The sequence below is a fragment of the Amblyomma mixtum genome, chromosome 2 (genome assembly GCF_055824585.1).
Source record: "Amblyomma mixtum isolate Tamu chromosome 2, ASM5582458v1, whole genome shotgun sequence".
Taxonomy (NCBI): domain Eukaryota; kingdom Metazoa; phylum Arthropoda; class Arachnida; order Ixodida; family Ixodidae; genus Amblyomma; species Amblyomma mixtum.
The window spans coordinates 17,177,657-17,195,838 of record NC_143013.1 but is presented as its reverse complement, the minus strand read 5'-3'; the positions used below and the strand labels follow the sequence as shown (position 1 = coordinate 17,195,838).

General features: G+C 47.1%; 1 protein-coding gene across 1 annotated transcript in view; it reads right to left on the bottom strand.

Moving 5' to 3' along the window:
* LOC149358538 (lens fiber major intrinsic protein-like) overlaps nt 1–17,446 on the bottom strand; it is a 41,390-nt gene extending 23,944 nt beyond the window's left edge. Inside the window, exons 1-3 of the mRNA XM_089568852.1 lie at nt 17,161–17,446; nt 15,284–15,813; nt 614–827 (exon numbers count right to left, since the gene is read on the bottom strand). Coding sequence (XP_089424978.1) covers nt 614–827; nt 15,284–15,735 — 666 coding nt within the window. The 5' untranslated portion in view covers nt 15,736–15,813; nt 17,161–17,446. The remainder of the gene's footprint in view (nt 1–613; nt 828–15,283; nt 15,814–17,160) is intronic.
* Between the last annotated feature and the right edge of the window lie 736 nt (nt 17,447–18,182).

Here is an 18,182-nt window from a genome sequence, read left to right as displayed (position 1 = left end):
ATTTTAAAGTGTTGCTAGTTATTAGAGTGCGAGTATAGTGTTTCGAACAGTTTGAAATGCTAGTAGAGGTTCCGCGCATATTTTACCCAACAAGGGCAGGTTGCACTCCAGGAAGCCGTGCGAAAGTGCGTTGTGTAGCTGGCGCTCAAGCGAGCGCATGTTCCGCACGCTTGTGCCCATTAGCTTATGCGACTCTTTAGAAGCATGGGCTTGGGGGCCTTCAGTCTAAGTCTGGCTGGTGGTGAACACTCTTAATGGTCATTACGACATGTAAGGATGTAAAACAAATTAATTGCACTGAAAAGAAAATTGCGGTGAGACAGGAATCAAGCCCGCGTTCTTTGGATCTAGAGTCAGACACGCTATCCCCAGGCCATCGAGACACATTCGTTGTTCCTTGTCGGACAGTGTCCGTGTCTGCGAAGCGATACGCAAAGAGGACCCCATGCCGCCGAAGGGAGCCGTTATTGCTATCGCGTTATAACGTAAAGCGAAATGTCGCCCTAGTTCTCTTTTTCACCTTCTCGATTTTCCTTTAGCTCTGGTTTCACATTTCGGTTTCTTTCTCAATTTCTTTTCAGTCACTTGCAGTAGCAAGACATACACTACTCACACCGGCGAGCGTGCAGGTGAGGTAGGCGAACCCCACGACCAGAGCGTCTCCGCCTCCGGTGCCCAGGTGGCATCGGTGGGGGTCCCTGGTGGCGAACACCGTGGAGGCCAGCAGGAAGCTGAGCACGAACTCGACGCCGAACGCCTGCCAGGCGCCTAGGGCCTCGTGGGGTCGGCTGCTGCCCAGAGAGCTCTGGTGGCCTGGCAGTGTGACGCTGAGGAAAGACAGAGGAAGATGAAAAGTGTGTTTTTAGGGACACGTTGTTTAAGCCTTGCGAACCAACGCCGTAAGCGCTACAACCTAGTACCGGCTGTTTAAAGGAAGCGAGGGTCCGTGAAGGGAAAAGAAAAACACTTTAATATTGCACGGCCTTACTACAACGCACTGGAGGGAGTGAACAGACAAAGGCTGTCAAAGACGGGTCGGCCAGAACTTGGGAGGCTATAATAGACACCTTTAGCTTACCGTACTGTACCATGTTACCGGTACCACAGTACCGGGAACCCACCCACCGCCGGTGAGCACGCGCTTATTGGTACCGATGGCGCAGGCACGCGCGCATGTGCCAAGTACCTGGCGCCATCTGGTGGCGTCAAGACGATTTACGCATGCGCATTGGCTGCGAGCGGGCTCCCGGTAGTCCTGTACCGGTTACGGTAACACGGTACACGGTATGCTAAAGGTGACTAATAACTTAGTACCTGTGTCGTCCGCCCTCTCCTACCGTCCATTTGCTAAACAGCAGCGGTGCGCCATGAACGCTGTTGTGAAGCTAAGCGTGACCATACCCTACGTGAGCAGCTCCATTGCGGTGTTACCGGCTAGCGCAGTGTAAAGGGGGATTCACTGGAAGCACATAATAAATATATAAACGTCAGTTTTTGTTTATTTGTTCCATTTAGTGAAAAGATTGCTACTACCAGCATGCATATGTGTACATTTTTTTAAAATGTGACTATTGTATGTGTGCTGCTTTGAAAAACTTCTGTACCACTCGTTGCTACTGCATAGGGATCTTCCTAGCCCCAGACAAGCTGCACAGTCAGCTTTTATCCAGGAAACCCGCCAGTTGAACGTAGAAAATAAACTTATTGACTGTTGACTGTTATATGCTACAGTCTTTCATTACAAAGATTAGTTATTATAGACTAATGTTGTCGTAAGGAGTGCCACGCTGGAGGCGCTGAAGTGCCTACGGAGCTAAAGCCCCTCAATACAAAATTTATAGAGGGACCTTATACGGAGCAATGCACTTCAATAAATCCTATGGACATCACCTGTAGACAGAGTGAACACAAATTTGGGCTAATAAATTTTCAATGGCGCAAGGCAACGAACACGAGAAGAGAGAAAGAAACAGCGCTTGTGTTCGTTTCCTTGCGCCAATCAAAATTTATGATGAACCAACTAGCACAACAGCAAGTGCTTCTGGAAGTTTGAGCGCTCATGTTCTGCGACATCTGTGGTACCTGGTCATGGTACATCCCGGAAAGGCTGACTTGCCACACTGGTATATCTTCTACTGCCGCAGAAATCTGTCACCATTGCAACGGTATTTAAAGGGAAACTACACTACTCCTTGAAAATTTCGCGATATTAAAGGATTAAGTTCTATTTACGCTATAGGCAAAACATGCAGTTTTTTTTTACATGTAGCTTTTAAATTGATGCCATAATTGCTGATTAAATCCCCTGCATCTCCTCACAGCGTCGGAATAATGCGGAGTAGCTCGGGGATGATGTCGCGGACAGGGAGAATTTAGATTTAATCTGCCTTCACGCAAACCACTCTGCGCGTCGTTTAAGGCGCCAAACAACGCTCCTCGGGATTTTACTTCGGTGGCATTTTTTTTTTTTTACTGTTCAAAGTAAGTGCTTCTGCGTTGGAAATGTACTCGCACCGTAGGTGACGTCATCATGCGCCCCCACTTGGCGCTTTGCGCTGCGGAGAAGCCTGAAATCCGCCGCAGTTTCAGTCAGCGATTGCGTCTCCATTTCAAATGCTTGCTTAAAAAGACTTCGCATGCGTTACATCCAAGTTTGACACATTCGACCTTTTAAGCTCTTGAAATTCTAAAACAGGTGGTTGAAATTTCCGGAGCCCTTCGCTACGGCGTCCCTCATAGCCTGAGTCGCTTTGGGACGTTAGACCCCCATAAATCATAAAACATCTGCCCTTTTATTTGCGTCCGCTCTCCAGTGCCCATCGCGTCGTGAAACTGACTCTAAATGGATCGATATGCATTCGCTGCTGTTCTCTTTTTCTCATTATCATTCATGAAATCCCCCGCATTCACATTTTGCCTGTTGTACCCCCAATGCAGAACACAGGGCAGAGAGATGCGTGGTTTCTTTGGAAATACATCCTCTCACACTGTAATACCAAGAAATACTCTTCACAGAGAGAGAGAGAGAGAGAGTCAGAGAGGATGGAAAGACCTGTTGCATACAATGTATACTGCACTATTCACACTACATTGTGCCTTTAAGACCTGGTTTTAGGTTGTAAATGATTCAGTACTAATTACATCGAGCGGATGCATTTCCCGCTCGCATCGAGGCTATCTCAGGGATGAAGCTTATTCCGCGAAAGAAAAAGGAGAAAGAAGGAAGGAGTAAAGAAAAAAAAGCAGACGCAGCGAGAAGCAACCAGTGGGTAAGGAGAGTGCATAATTTAAATGTCTGGGAGCAATAAACGACCTCACTTATGCGGGTAAGTTTAATTACAAACGATGGCCTTAATACGAAGACAGCCTTAGGCCTAACATAATGCTAACATTGTCTCGCTCTCAGCACAGAATAAAAAAAAAACAGTTCTTTACATCATAATCCCTTTATAGGAAAGGAAATAAATAAAATAAGAAAAACTAATCTTCATTAGCCTCCCAATTTCTTATAGAAAACCAAGCGAACTGCACTTTACTGCAATCGATTGTTCTGGTTCAGTTTTTTTTTACATTTACGTATTTGCCTCCATTAGCTAAAGAGAAAAATGCAATTTAAATCATGAGTCTTAGCCAAAAGGCTAGGAAAGCCCTTTAATGCAACGGGGAACACAAAAGCCTTTCGTTGAGCGTTTATTTGCGCAATGCGGCTGGCTCAGTTTGATTGAGGCTTGTACTCGCCATGAACTAAGGCGCTCATGTGTCTGCTCTCGTCTTTGTGCTTGTCTGTTTTAAGCTGCGCTCTATATTTTTATTCATGGATCACCAACTAGCACGCACCCTTACCCTAATTAACTAAGGGGCGCGCCTAGCAATTGACAATTATTAGTTTATATTAATGGACAGAAACCAAACCAAACCGTTTCATGGAAGACGTAAGACTGCCCGCCTGTCAGTGCATGTAAAAGAACCCCAGGTGATCGAAATTTACGGAGCCCTTCACTGCGGCGTCCCTCATAGCCTGAGTCGCTTTGGGACGTTAAACTCCCATAAACCAACATATGCCTATGTGAAAGAAATGCAAAACGACGAGTGCACTGAGACTTGGGTGCTCGTTGACGAAGCTCAGGTAACCTATGTTAATTCGGAGCTCTCCACTAGAGGCTCTCCCGTTGCTTGCAACGCTGCTACAGAACATGAAGATACATGAATTCTTACTCATTTTATGCAAGTTAATTAGGAGGCTTGGATGAAGATAAGTTAACTAGGGGCGGCTTCGGCCTCTGTCGTTCTCACATGCCGATGCATGCATTACAAAAGGTACGGAATGATGGCAGGTAATAAAATTAGCGAAGAGATGCATGCCGACAGTGTGAAAATATTCATATGTGATTAGGTGAGGTCAAGAAGTGCAAACATTTTGCAGTTTGTTAACACCATTGTCCAAGCAACCTTGGGTTTTTATTGTGCTTATCTCGTGCGGCGTATTTTAACGCTTATCCGAATTACCTGAACCTCTGTATGTTTGTGAAAGCGACTGCCGTTAGAACACGAGGTGAACATTTTTGCCCGATGCTTAACACAAAGACACTAATACTACCAGCCTGTGCAGCGCGTAATACCGCAGTTGAGCGCTAGAATGAAGGGCCGACTAGTTAGGTCAGCGCAATTAAAGAGTGCCGGCCAGGAAAGCGAAACGCAGACAAGCAAATGGCGGGAAACAAATAACAGAGCACAATCGCGCAAGTGGGGAGCGATCAGTTTCCGCTTAATTCATGCGGTCGCCGCCGGCGGAGCTGGTAATTTAAACCCACGCGAAACGACTCGACGCGCATCGAACAACACTGAAAAATGCACTCACACACATTTGCTCGTGCGAGGCACAGGGCCCGCTTTCAACATCGATCGCGAGCGAAAAATTGACTACCGTCGTGCGCGAGCACTTAAGAAAAAAAAAATTACACAGCTCCTCCTAGAGGAGGAAGGGTTTCTTCGTTAACTCGCTTTACCTAGTCGATACTGTGCGCTGCACATACCCCGCGTTTTTTCCCGGAAACGCGTGGGCCTGCGTGCTTCTGAAGCCGAATTTTGCGAAGAAAAGAAAAAGAAAGAAACGACAACGCCTGGGTTTCTTTAAAGCAGCGTTGTTTTGAAGTCACTTAAAACTCTGCAGGAAGCGGTAACTGCTCTCCGGCGGGTGTCTGGCACGCCGTGATTAAATTAAACGAAGCGCCGTCGATGCCTGGCAGTGTTCGGCAGCGGCTTCACCCAACTCGATGCTTACCCCCCCCCCCCCTCTCTCTCTCGCTCTCCCGGTTCTTCCCTCCTCACTTACCCCGAAAATTAACAAAGAATGTCCAATGCGGCAGGAAAGGAATGGGGGCAGGAATTCCCGTAATTAGAGACCGCTTTCACCACCGCGAGCTTCCCCGAGCTGGGCTCGCGGTTGCGCGGGGCCAGCGAGAAGAGATGAACATTCTTGGTGAGATCGAGCCGAGTCTGGCTTCGATTAAAGGCGCGCCTATATATCGGGCTCGCAAAACACGCTCGCGTTACTGTGCGCTCCATCTGGCGGCGTAGTGTAAAGCTCCTGCCAGCTGATCAGTTTGTGTTTGCTTGAAGGAGTTTAATGAGTTATTGCTGGGGGAAGTGGCGACGTTGAAATTCGCTCATCCGTAACGCGTGCCTGAAGTTTCGTGAGTAACGAGGAGAGAACGAACCGTTGAAACAGCAGAGTATTTGCTGAAACGGGTGTCTTGTTTTTGGTTAAAAAACGTGAGTAGCCAGATGTGTCTAGTGGAGTTATTGATGAGGTTTCTCCCCCACTTTAGTTCGCAGTGCTTTCTCATGCATATAATTATTCAGTTCAGGGTAGCTAACAAAATTAAATACTCGAAACCATATAAATGTCAAAGGCGGGTCTGTCGCTGTTTCGAGTGCTGCATCTTTGTTTGCACTGTGCTAAGGAAGCTTTGTTTTGTTCATATTTAGACGATTTATATAGAAGAATTTGATTCACGGATGGATGCAAGCAGTTTTTCGCATGATTGTTTATTTGCACGTGTTTTTCACGCTTCTGAGCGTTTTACTGTGTGTTAAAAGAACCCAGACTTCCTTGTCTCGTACTGCTGCTTAGCTTCAACTGTGCGGGCTTAAGTGTTAATCCTGTAGGGCCAGAACTGCACACAAATAAGGCGCTTGTTCCATTATTATGCATTCCAAGTACATCTTGCGGTGTTCAAAAGCATCCTTCCGGTGTTAGGATCGTTACTGCTGTGTGGTTATCTGAGGAGCCTTTATATTCAAGACTGCATGCAAGCCAAAGTTGTGTGACGCGCACTGACGCAGTTCTGCCGCTGTACAGTAGCATGAAAGGGATCTCTTTGGACTTGGCATAACTGGATTGGGCTGCTCACAGCAGTTCATACAATCCTGTAAAGTCACTTTTACTTGACAGAAAGCGGCCGTTGCTGCTGACACAAATCTTATATATAAAATATATAAGATGCTGCTGATGTAAAATTTAACAGTGGAACGGAAAATGCTTAGAGCACTTCCACACATTGGTTGTCGCTTTACAGTTCCTATAGCTTGCACGTGGTACGCTGTCTTAATTTGCGCAAAAGAGGTGCCGACGACCCGTTATTCAAAGCATTCACAGAACAATCCTCTCCTCTTCTGACGTAACCTGACGCGCTGGTGGATTGCAGCGCCTTGATTACAACGGGAACCGCAATGAAAGTGTTTAGTACGCTGCAGCATTTCCACATATACATTTTTACCATTTATCAACACTTCATTGTTTGGGAGGGCGACTTTGACACGTAAAATAAAGTTTAATGCTCAAGGTACCACAGTGTGCACATATTAGTTGAGGCCACTAAAAAAGCATCATTCGACCGCACGACTTGCTATGTTCGGAGGGTGCGTAATATTTGGAATCACACTGGCAACTCTCGTGGAAAGAGTTTTCTAATGCGATAACATTACAAACTACATGGGCACGAAAATGCGCCGTCGGCCTAAAATTCGCTCATTATGGGGACAAAAACGCGCCATCGGCCTAAAATTTGCTCATTGGCTGGAAGGAAGGGACGGCACGAGACGGCAGCTTTCCCACTGAGTAAAGAGAACTGACGTCACGAGGCCGGATGTGACATCACTTGCTGTGAAGTCATCAACAACTGCTAATGCTTTTCTTGAAATCCACATTGTAGCTCTCAAGGTATCCCCTGGTTGTTATCAGAAGGGTGGTATATGATGGTCACAAACTCTGCTGAAACAACATCAAAGTTCGTCGGCACATTTTTGTTGTAGGAGCGGCACGAAAGTGAAGGGTACTGAAGTGAACTGGAGGAGAATACAAGTAAAACAGCAAGACGCGACAAAACCGAATCGGGAGAGATTTACGGATGGCGAAGGTTATCCAGAATGTCTAGACCAGCGACGGTTCGAGATGAGAAATGGCCTCGAGCGGCAATATCGAAGCTCTCGGGGCACAAGAAAAGAAGAATCCAATTTCGACGTGGAAAGCAGGCGTCTGCTGCTGCTGCTCCCGAGCTTCTGTTTTTTTCGGCGCTCATCATTTCCGTTTATTTTGCGAACGCACAAAAGGTAATCTTCTCCGAATTGATGTTCTTTAATCTTCTTGCGAGAGGGATTACAGTAGCGGCCATAGATGAGCTACCTTGAATCTACTGGACTGTTGCGAGAAATGCCAGGTATGGATGGAAGAGACAAGTGAAAAATGAGGCCCGTCAAGAGTATGTTGCAACGTGGCTCAAAACGATGTTTTTGGTTCATGTTTGTTTGCTTGGGTCTCGATATTGCTAATTCCGGGACCGTTATTACGTTGCAGAAATCGAAAGGAAGGCGTTCCATTAACGTGGAATGATTTCCTGATGTGCACCTCAAGACGAAGAGTTTGTGGGAAGAAGATTTTGGTAACTATATTTCGTGCGAGATCATTCAAAGTCCAAAAGAAAGAAGAGAGTTTGAATGAAAAAAAAAGTGTATACGAACGCTTCCCGCTTGGCGAAAGCTTTGGTTGATGCCGAACGCCCATTTTCATTTCAAATATAGGTGAGAAGAAAAGTTTCCTTATGGATGAAATTGTTCTATCGATTTGAGCAAGATTTGTTTTATTCAAAAGGAAAAGGTTGAGCCTTTGGGACTCTTGAAAAAAAAAAGAGCCATTGCCTTTCGCTTTGCAAAACTTCTTAGAAAACGGCAGATTTAAAAAAAAAAAAATTTCAGTTTCGGAACAGAGCCATGTGACGAATACCGAATAAATATTAGCTGAAAAACAGTTGTTTCTCAGTTTCAAATGAGCAAAGCTGATCCGCGGAATTGCACAGTACTTAAGTCTTTACCTTAGTTACGCAATTTTGCAACAGTTTCAGGCATGATGCGATGACACTACAGATAAGAAAATTCTAGGGGATTTCGTCAGCTCTATGAGATGCAGCTGAAACAAGTCGAGCATTCTCGGACGAAAATTTTGCATATTGAAAACTAAGGTACTGGTATAGAAATATTGAAGGCAATGGTTCATTCTTCTGATATTTAGCAAAATCTTTCTTTTATAGTGCTGCCATCGCTCGAATCGAGTAGTTAAGACTGCCATAGAAAAGCAATGAGGAACTCTTTTGATAATAGGAAAAAAGTTAAAACGAAAAAAATTCAAGCCTGCCGACGAGAGATGTGCGGATATATTGTTTGTTATAGTGAAATTTTATAGTATGTGAAAAAATTGCTCTCATGAACTCCTTTCCGTTCAAAAATGCTTTCGCGCAGAATTGTTGGGTATGGTTGTTTACTTTAGATCACCGCAAAGTTTCTCAAGAAAAGTATAAATGCTCCGAAATGTGTCGCGTTTCTTGGAAATTGTTTGCAAAATCATTGTTAATCTAAATATACATTTTGTTTGCAGCAGTTACTGAGTTTCAACATTCTGTGTTATGTGGATGAAGTTTCAGCGAAAGCAGTTAAGCGGTCGCTTAGCAATACCACTTCTTTATTCCGGCGTCCACACGCGTATAAGCATTCGAAAGCAAATTTTTGAAAATTAAAAGTGTAGATGTAACGGGAATTACGAATGGGTGATCTAATTAGGAACACATGTAAAACGCTGGTCTACAAAATGAAATTACATTATCGAGAAGTGTGCGAGTCGAACGCAGGCATGGCGATGCTGACAGGAGAAAACAAAAATTCAGTGGCCACTTTGGCTCTCTAAAGTGCTGCAAGGCGAAAGCGTTTCCTGGTGCAGCGTTTGTTTTCATTTACTTTTTTATTTTTCATTTTTTGTTTTCGTTTTATGTTTTATTTTTGCTCCTTTTTCTTATTTTTATTGTTTTTATTTTCATATCTTATTCTTATTTTTGTTTATTTTCTTATTTTTATTTTCATTTTTCCTTTTCTTGACTTTATGCCTTTTATTTTATTTATGAAGCCCATGCATTCACTAGATGCGCCTTTATTCATGCTCGAACCTTGAGCCTTCGTGGCGGAGTGGTAGCGACTCCGCTTCAAATGCCAAATGCCCTGGTTCGATTCCCACCCTCGGCGCAGTTTCTTTGTAAGCAGTGACGCCGAAAGGCGGACAAATCTGCCGACGCGTCTGTCGACACGGCTGCCGACGCGTCTGCTAACGACAGTATGAGGCATTAAAGGCTTTCGCCTTAAAAAAACTGATTCGTACAGTTAAGGTCACTGCGCGCGTTCGGCACGAACCGAGACGGCGCCCAGCAGCGGCTCTGTTTCGTTGTCCACTGCGTTGCCGTTGGTCATGCTGCTGCTACAAATTAAAAAAAAAACAAACAAATTATAACGTATATTTTTGGACATGTCGCCTCACGCGCTTGACTCAACTGGTATGTATTGAATCCTGAACAGAAGCTACGTGTCGCGGACTCGCGGTACAGTGAAGTCACAGAAAGCTGCCAAATATATTTTGTGTGGAAATCACACGTTGTAAGCTGGCCTTAACAAAAGAACGGAATCAATGACACGAAAGCGGCAGCGTCGCCTACCCGTAGAACTGTGCTGTCGTCCACTGCCAGTCAGAAATTTGGCGCAACCTGCACCAAATGCTGCATAACATATTGCTTGTGTTCTTAATTTTTTATTATGCTTGACCGCTCACTTGCCGTAAAAAAAAAAAAAAAAACTCCCGCGCATGCTTAACTGCGTTTCTCGCATTCTTTCTCTGCACGAAGTTGCCGCAATCATCGGCGTGCACACTTGCTTATTCATTCACTGGCACTCGACCACACAATCTGTTACCTTTTCACTCATGCGTTCACTCATTTACTTGCTCACTCTTTCACCCAATCGTTAGCTCGCTCGCTCACTCTCAGTCTCACCCCTGAGTAACTCCCTCCTCGCTCACCAAGTCACCCACTCGCTCACATGCCGATACGCGGCGTCTGCATGGAGAGAACGGAAAGAATCCAAAGCAGGATGTACCCATTACATGACGGCTCATCTTCCAACTCTCGCATGTACGGACACAAAGGCCGCAGACGCGCAAAGCGAGCGCTATAAATTCGCACATCCCGTACGCTGCCATTACTGTTCCCTCGGCGATTCCCGAGACGCCCACGGCAGTGCAACTTGTTTCGCAAGCCTTCCCGCTGACAGGGGCCTGCGAGCGGCCACTCGTGCTTCGAATGCGTTAAGAACAGCGTCAAACCAGCGAGCGCTAGAGAACCACAAGACAAAGCAGAAAGAGGCTCCACACCGTGACTCGTTTTTGCACCACGGCGCAACACGATGCTCGACGCGAAAGCCAGGGGGTTTGCAACAGAGCACCGACGAACCGGAATGGTGCGCTCGGTTATCCTTCCATTCTTATTCTTCTTTTCATTCTTTCCCGGCGTCCGTTTCTCTTTGTCGTCGTCATGCATCCACCACCGTCCAAAACCGTGCAGCATTGGTAGAGCTGTAGCTGGCGTCAGTCAACGAGGAACCGGATGAACTCGTGATTGGTTTGTGATTGGCCGGACGATCAGAAATAGGCGATCGCAAAAACAAGATATACGGTGACAATCAAGACTCCAACCAATCACGGGCTGTCATTACGCGTGTGCAGAGTACCGCGAATTCGATGAGCTATTCACTGACGCCAACTGCGGTTTCTACAACATTGCGTGGTCGTGGCGAGGCGCGAGGGTGTAGGGGGGGGGGGGGGGGGGGTGCTCGCATACGCCAGTGAGCAAACGTCGTCCCTGGGAAGCCACCGAGGCGCCTCTGATGAACGAGCCCCTCTCTTTGACGCTGTATGCCGCCGGGCGAGACCCTTTTGAGCATCGTCGAAGCGGAAATTTTCCGCAGAAACGCGCTTGATAAACAGCTCACTTAAGGGCGCGCGGATCGCAGCACGCCTTCTTTTTTTTGTTGTGTCATTCTATCATTATCTTGCTTTTCTGCGCGTTTGATGACCCATACATTTATGGCGAACGCGCTTTCTGATCCGTTGCGGTGGGGTAATAATAGGAAAGTAAAAAGTATAAATGATATCGAGGAAAATGATATATGCTCCATCAAAATCTAGGTCGTTCTCGAGTGCCAAGCTCCTTTTGCACTGCACTGAACATTTTCTTTTTTTTTTGTTGGAAACGTTGCTATTTTAGCGAGGAGTCCCCTTTGTCACAATTGACGCTTTAGCTTGCCTTTCGCGAAACTGAACGCTTATTGGCGCAACAACCAGATAAAAAGTTAGCTCTTATTTTAGCAAATGAAACTAGCATACGAAAGCTTTGTGTTCTCCACAAACGTTTTTAAATAGAGATCCACGGGGGGGATTAAAGATCAGGTTCTTCTTCTTCTTCTTTGCACCAGGGGTGCCCCGTCAGAGACGGTCTCAAGATGTGTTGACACGCAGGGATAAAAAAAGGGAATAACTGAAGATTTATATACAAACATTTACAGAATATACAAGTTAGATACAACGGCAACAGGACCAACAACCAAAAGGTGGATCTGGCTAATACTAGGGGAGGCCCCTACTCGGCGTTGCCGAAGATGCGTAGCATCTCACCTTAGTGCAGAACCTCGCTTCCGGCTCCGGGACCCGGTTTTAAAGCCCTAAAGGCCCGGCCCACATTTCGTAGCTTCCAATCATGTTGTGCTCTTAACCTGATTGGTTTATCGAGAGCCTGGCCAGCCCTCCAGCTTCCGTAAGGTAGAACACTCTCTCCACCACAAAATAAAAACAAACACAAATTGACATTCGTGCCAGCACGTGCGCGAATCAGTACCGCGGGGCGGGGTGGACACCCGTACTTCTTGGCGCGTTCGCGAGCGGCCGCGTTCCAAATAGGAGACGCTTCGCTTTGAGCGCCCCCAGCCGCGTTCCGATGACCTCGCGTACACTAACGATCCCTTACAGGGGGATTCTAAAACACATTCAATCATTCGACCGGTGGTTTGGGGTGTCTCTGAGGTTGGAGTGGCGTATGAACGAGGAAATGACCATCACTAACATGCACCTGGGCGTAGACATACGGCTTCACTGAAAAGCTATGCAGCTGCTCAAAACCACCGTGTGGCAAAAAGGATTTCTTCTAGCGCATGTCTCGAGCGCGGTATGAGCTGTGCACAGGACCGGACGCAACACACATGGCGCTGAGTTGAATTAAGTTGGCGTAAACAGTAGTGTTAATGTTATTAAGTAGAGTAACTGCTGTGGAGTGGCAGCGGTCTCGTGTTCAGCCGCAGACCAAGAAGGATTTTTCTTCCTCTACGAACATTTGACAAACCTCCATACTTTTCTTAGCAGCCTTTTGTCCTATGTGCTGCATTTGTTACATGCGTTCTTTTTTGCTCTATGTTCAATTAAAATTTCGAAAAATGTTTTTGAACAGTGCTAATCGTCTTTGAGAAATTGGAGATTTGCTTATGTGCTAAGTTGTCGCAGTGGCTTTTGTGCTCGGCTGTACTGACTCCAATGTCACGGGTTCGATCGCTGCATCGGCTGATGTATATCGATGGAGGCAAAAAAACAAAAAAACGCCAGTGTGCCGTGCGACGTAGCGCATGTAAAAGAGCCCCAGGCTGTCTAAGTTTTTCCGGCATCCTCCTCGGCAGCGTCTCTCATGGCCCGTGCATCAGTTCGGGATGTTAAATCGTATAGTTTAGAATTTAATTTTTCTTATGTGCTCTTATTTAGAAAAGCGAAATTTTTAGTGCTTCAAACCTTTCAGTTTTCGACTTCATCGCTTGTAACTTTCCATCTGGTCACTATAGCCGTGCACTGCGGCACGTGCAGTGCGGCACTGTGCACTGCGGCTCAGAGAGAGATCGCGGCCGCATGCCGTGCGATGTCGGAGTGGGCCAGTTTTTGAAACAGTTGTCAAAAATTTGTGCCGGTCTTATTCGAAATTTATGCCAGTTATTCAAAGACTATTCGAAAACTTCAGAGCGTGTCAAATTCGTTCCAAATAATTTTTGAACCAACGTTATTTAGCTTAGTAAGCGAATCGAAAAGGGGTATAATCGATTAGCTATTTTAAAATTGCGGATATTCGCCCACCCCTACCAAGGTATGCTCAAGAGAATTGCGACGTGATATCCTAGTAAGCCGATGCATGTTAACGACTCATGGCACCACGAGCCGAGATTTTTATTCATCTTAGGGATATATTTGTCATCATAATATATCTTATTACCTTGGAAAAGCGCGAGGAACGCTAAAAGCAATTAAAACGCTTTAGTGGTTACTGCCTGCTTGCAGCTTATGCTCTGCGGAGACGTCCAGCAGACTAGTGACTCTAGAGATTAGTTAACATTAACATAAGTTGACGTTTGACAAAAGAAATTCAACCCAAGACTGATGAGGATGAATTCTTAACACGTTGCCTGAAGGGGTTGTTTCCATCTTCCCTTCGTGTTTCTCATGAGAATAGCAAGACAGCTTCAAACGTTTCACAAGTTTCACCACGTCCAAGACAAAGGGGTGGCATGACAAAATTAAACACTTCAGCTGCATGCAAAAAAAAAAAAAATCAAGGAGGAATTTGTCTGCGTTCATAGAGAAGAAATCCACATTGGTTCGCTTCGTTATCGCTTGCATCCTCTAGTAGGACACTCAGTAAAACCAGGATGAGAGTTCTTTTCTGCTCACATCCGGCGGAAGGGCTGGGTGAACAGTGTCAAACAACGCAGGTATTACGCCAACCTATATCGCACTCATTTGTTTTAGCAGGTAGGCTTACTGGTCGTCTCACGGCAGCGGGCTTGAGAAGGTGCCGCAGCAGTTTGAGACGTTCAAGAATTTTATGCATTTCTATTCTTTTATATTTAGATTTCTAACAGTAGTTAAATTTGTGCCATGTTTAGCGGCGCAGATACTGCCAGCTCAGGAATTCTATGCAGTTTTTCATTCTGGCTGAAGACACCTTTAAAATATTGCGCTCCACGGTTCCTTTAGCTTCAGCCTGTAAGTTGAAGGGGGCTACCGTTTGTAATTGTCTTCTTGGGACCACGCGTTTCCCACCTGTTTTACCTCGCAGTTCATGACAACTTCCGCACCAGTCTCAATTTCTTCGCAGAACTATGATTATAATCAAACTTAAAGGGCGAGGCTCACGCTACATCAACCTAAAACAGGATCCAGCGATGATTGTACAGCGTGCAGTGATTTATGTACAGTGACAAAAAATAATTTCAACCGCATCATTTGCGTTGGTTTAGGTTGGTACTTCCGTTAATTCACTCTGCAAATCCAGAAGAACTCCGGATGGTTTCTCACTAATCATAACTAGCCGAAAAGAGTGGCTGGGCATTTCTGGCGTCAACAGCGTTGGATTGCAAGTTTTAACACACCCGTTCACTCAACGACATTCGCGCAGGCAAACAATAGTGCCTATTATCCGTGAAGAAATGCTGCAATGGCAGTGTCTCCCTCTGAGACAATCAGTAATCAAGACCCGATGGAACTTGCTATCAAGCATAAATACCACCACATGCTTTTAAAGACGTTGCAGACCACAATCGTCACGTTACAGTCGTAAGAATGGCATCTACCTTGTCATACTGGCTGTAACGTAGAATTATCCTTTGTCAATTGCCACCATAGAGATTTCCTGGCGCCAGCACCGTGAAACACATGTAGGTAGGCTACGTATCCTCGTTCTTGCCTCCTTTATCCCTTCCCCCTCGGCGCAATTCTGGTGTCCATACCGACTGGGACGGTACCGCTCCTTTCCTTTGACTGTAACCCCCTGCTCCTCCTCGCACTCTAGCACGCACAGTACACACATCCTGCAGGCCTCTCACTCACCCGTAGAGGAGAGCTGCTCCCGCGATGCCTCCGCCGCACTGCGCCGTCACGTAGAGCACAGCGCGCAACGGGCTCACTTTACGCGTGGCCAGCGCCGCCAGCGTCACGGCGGGGTTCATGTGGGCGCCCGAGACACGCGCGTAGCACTGGGCCACGGCGGCGGCCGCGGCGCCCGTGGCCAGGGCGATGGCCAGCACCGAGGGCTCGGCGTATCCCGGCCACGACACGTGCGCGCCGCACACGAGGAACACGTAGAAGAAGGTGGCCAGGCACTCGCCCACCACGGCGCGCCACAGGTCCAGCGTTCGAATCTCGGCACGCAGTGGACAGCGTCCCGCACCGCCGACGCGTTGGCGCCTCTGGGAACGCGCCGTGGTCGTCGTCGGTGAAGGGGAGTCCAGCCGGTCGAGCATCTGCAGCAGCAGGGACTCGAGGCTGGCCGCGGTCAGCATGGTTGGAAGAAGCGCCGTCCTCCGCTGCACCGCCTTCTTTCCCTTCCTGCGGCTTCTGTGCTGGCTGGCTGAGTCCCACTGCCGATGGAAAGGAACCGAATTAGGGCAGGTCTCTGAAAGCCTTAGTTTGTGAAGCTCACCAATTGTTAGTGGTGCGAGGATTCGTTGTTAGAAATGCAACGGCAAAGGACGGGCGCAAGAAAAAAGACAAGTTCAGTTCGCCTACAAATGATGGACGGCATCGCAAGGAAGTAGCTTTCGTGCGTTGTTGTAAGAAAAAGACAAAGGAGTATATGAGGCAGTTCATAAAAACGAGACCGTTCACAAATTTTGGCGAGTGTGCTGTAACAGCAATGCCAACTGTACGATGTATACAAGATGACATGTGCCGTCGCAGACACGTCGGGAGGAAGATAGGAGTAGCAAGAAAGATGCTCCGAAATGTGCACAGCGGTGCAAACAAGCGTGATAAGCGGGTTAAAGAGTTTTCGGAACAACGCTGGAAGCCTGACCACCACAAACTTCAGAGGTCGCAGTTCAAAGAGAGGCGGATGAGTTTATCAAAGGGAAACGAGATGTCGAGATAGTCGTACTTTGAAACACCCCAGAGGTCGGAATGACAGACTTTTCTATTGCAGATCTTATCTATAGCACCTCCTTCGTTCGACAGTGTTCCCCGCCTTCAACCAATAAGTGCGAAAAGAGGATAGCTGTTTACAGCTGTGGAAGTGGTATAGCACAGCCAGCCTCGCAGGAAACGCGACACGTCTAAACAGCATCTTTTGCCGTACTTGGAGCATTGCAATGACATTCCGGAAAGCTTATCACTCATCACTCTGGAATGGTTTTGGGGAAAAAGTATTTTGAATGTGCATGATATATTTGCGTTTTTCAGCGTATCCGGACGCACGCATGATTTCCCAAGACGCAGAAGCTACTACAGACGATGCATTCTCTACTGTAGAAGAAACACTGAGACTGTATTTTACAGGTATTACATTCCTCGTCAAGCACTGGAAGCGCCACGGTGCCGTCGTTACAGCCGAAACTTAGAGGTGCCGTGGAAGGCAAGATTAGAGGAGTGTCGAATGAAAAGAATTGGTTGCCCAGTACTTGCGCTGAACAATGGCAGGCGTACCATTTAGAAACTGGCGATTTTATTAAACTAAAACAAAAGCTCACATTCGCTGCCAACGCTAGTCCCTACTTCAATTCTTCCATGCGGAGAACGGGCCGAGAAAGGTGCTATTTCCTAAACACAATACCTCGTGCCGTGACAACCACTGCACAACCGGCTTCTTATTCAACTAATGCGCGGCTGATGCTGCATGCAACAGCCACTTCTTATTTTCTGCCAGGCAGTAATTACGACAACGGCAAACCACTGCCGTCCAATGGATTTGCCGCGCACGTGCGTAGACGTACCTGCGGATCGCTACATCCTCGGCGCGAAGAGCCTCCTGTTGCGAACTTTCACGTCGATCGCATCGGAGAAGTCCGCCTACGCGGCGGCCGCACGGCCTCCGAAGTCAGCTCCTCCGGGCGTTGGCGGTGGTGTTGCGGGGCTCGCGCCTTCGACCGGGCGCCGGAGCGCGCGTGGCTGGCTTCGGGGTGGTCGACATTCGGCGCTGGGGCGAAGGGAACGCGGGGCCGGGCACCGTCGGTGCCGGAGTCGTCGAGTACGCCGGGCGCCGGTAGCGTTTCTGCGCTCTCGCCGATAGCACGGAGGGAAAGAGAGGGATTGGGAGGGAGCGGCGGGAGAGCGGGCGGAAAAGGGGGTCACGTGTTCTGACGTCAGGCGGAGGAAGTTGGGAAGGGGCTGTTGGGAGTTCCCCCTCCGGCCCATTCCCTCTTGAACGCCATCTCTTTTCCTTTTTCTGCCATCTGCTGTCCTTTTCGAGGAGAGGGGTGCTTCTCCTACGGTACTCATGGACGTTTAGGCTTTTCCCACGTCTGAGAGAGGTTATTTAACGGTGTCGAAGCTATACTGGTCATATCTATGACGCAGTCATCATCATCATCAGCCTGACTACGCCCACCGAAAATTACTTTCCTGAGTTGTGGCCGTTTGACAAGTTAGTCAGTAGGAGTGTTCTGAATAGTTATGACTGCCTTCATTGTGTATACGCATGCGTAATGGTAGGAAAGCGTTAGTACATATCCAGATTAAGTTGTCTGTCTTTCAACGGTCTCAAACTTGTGACGTACTGTACGTTAATCGAACATCATTTTCGAACAGATAGAGCCTGTAATCTTGTGTCTACCTCGGCCATTAACTGTCAGATGAGTTTTTTTATAGTAATGGTGTTTTTGACAACGCCACATTTTGGAACTCGTATTGTTTTGTCTTGGCCTCTGTTTCATCTCATTTCTTCGTGATGTCGTTGCCTAGGTGGAACCTTGTTCTGGCTTTGTTGGTTTCTAAGCGTGCTCTACGTGAGGGTTCA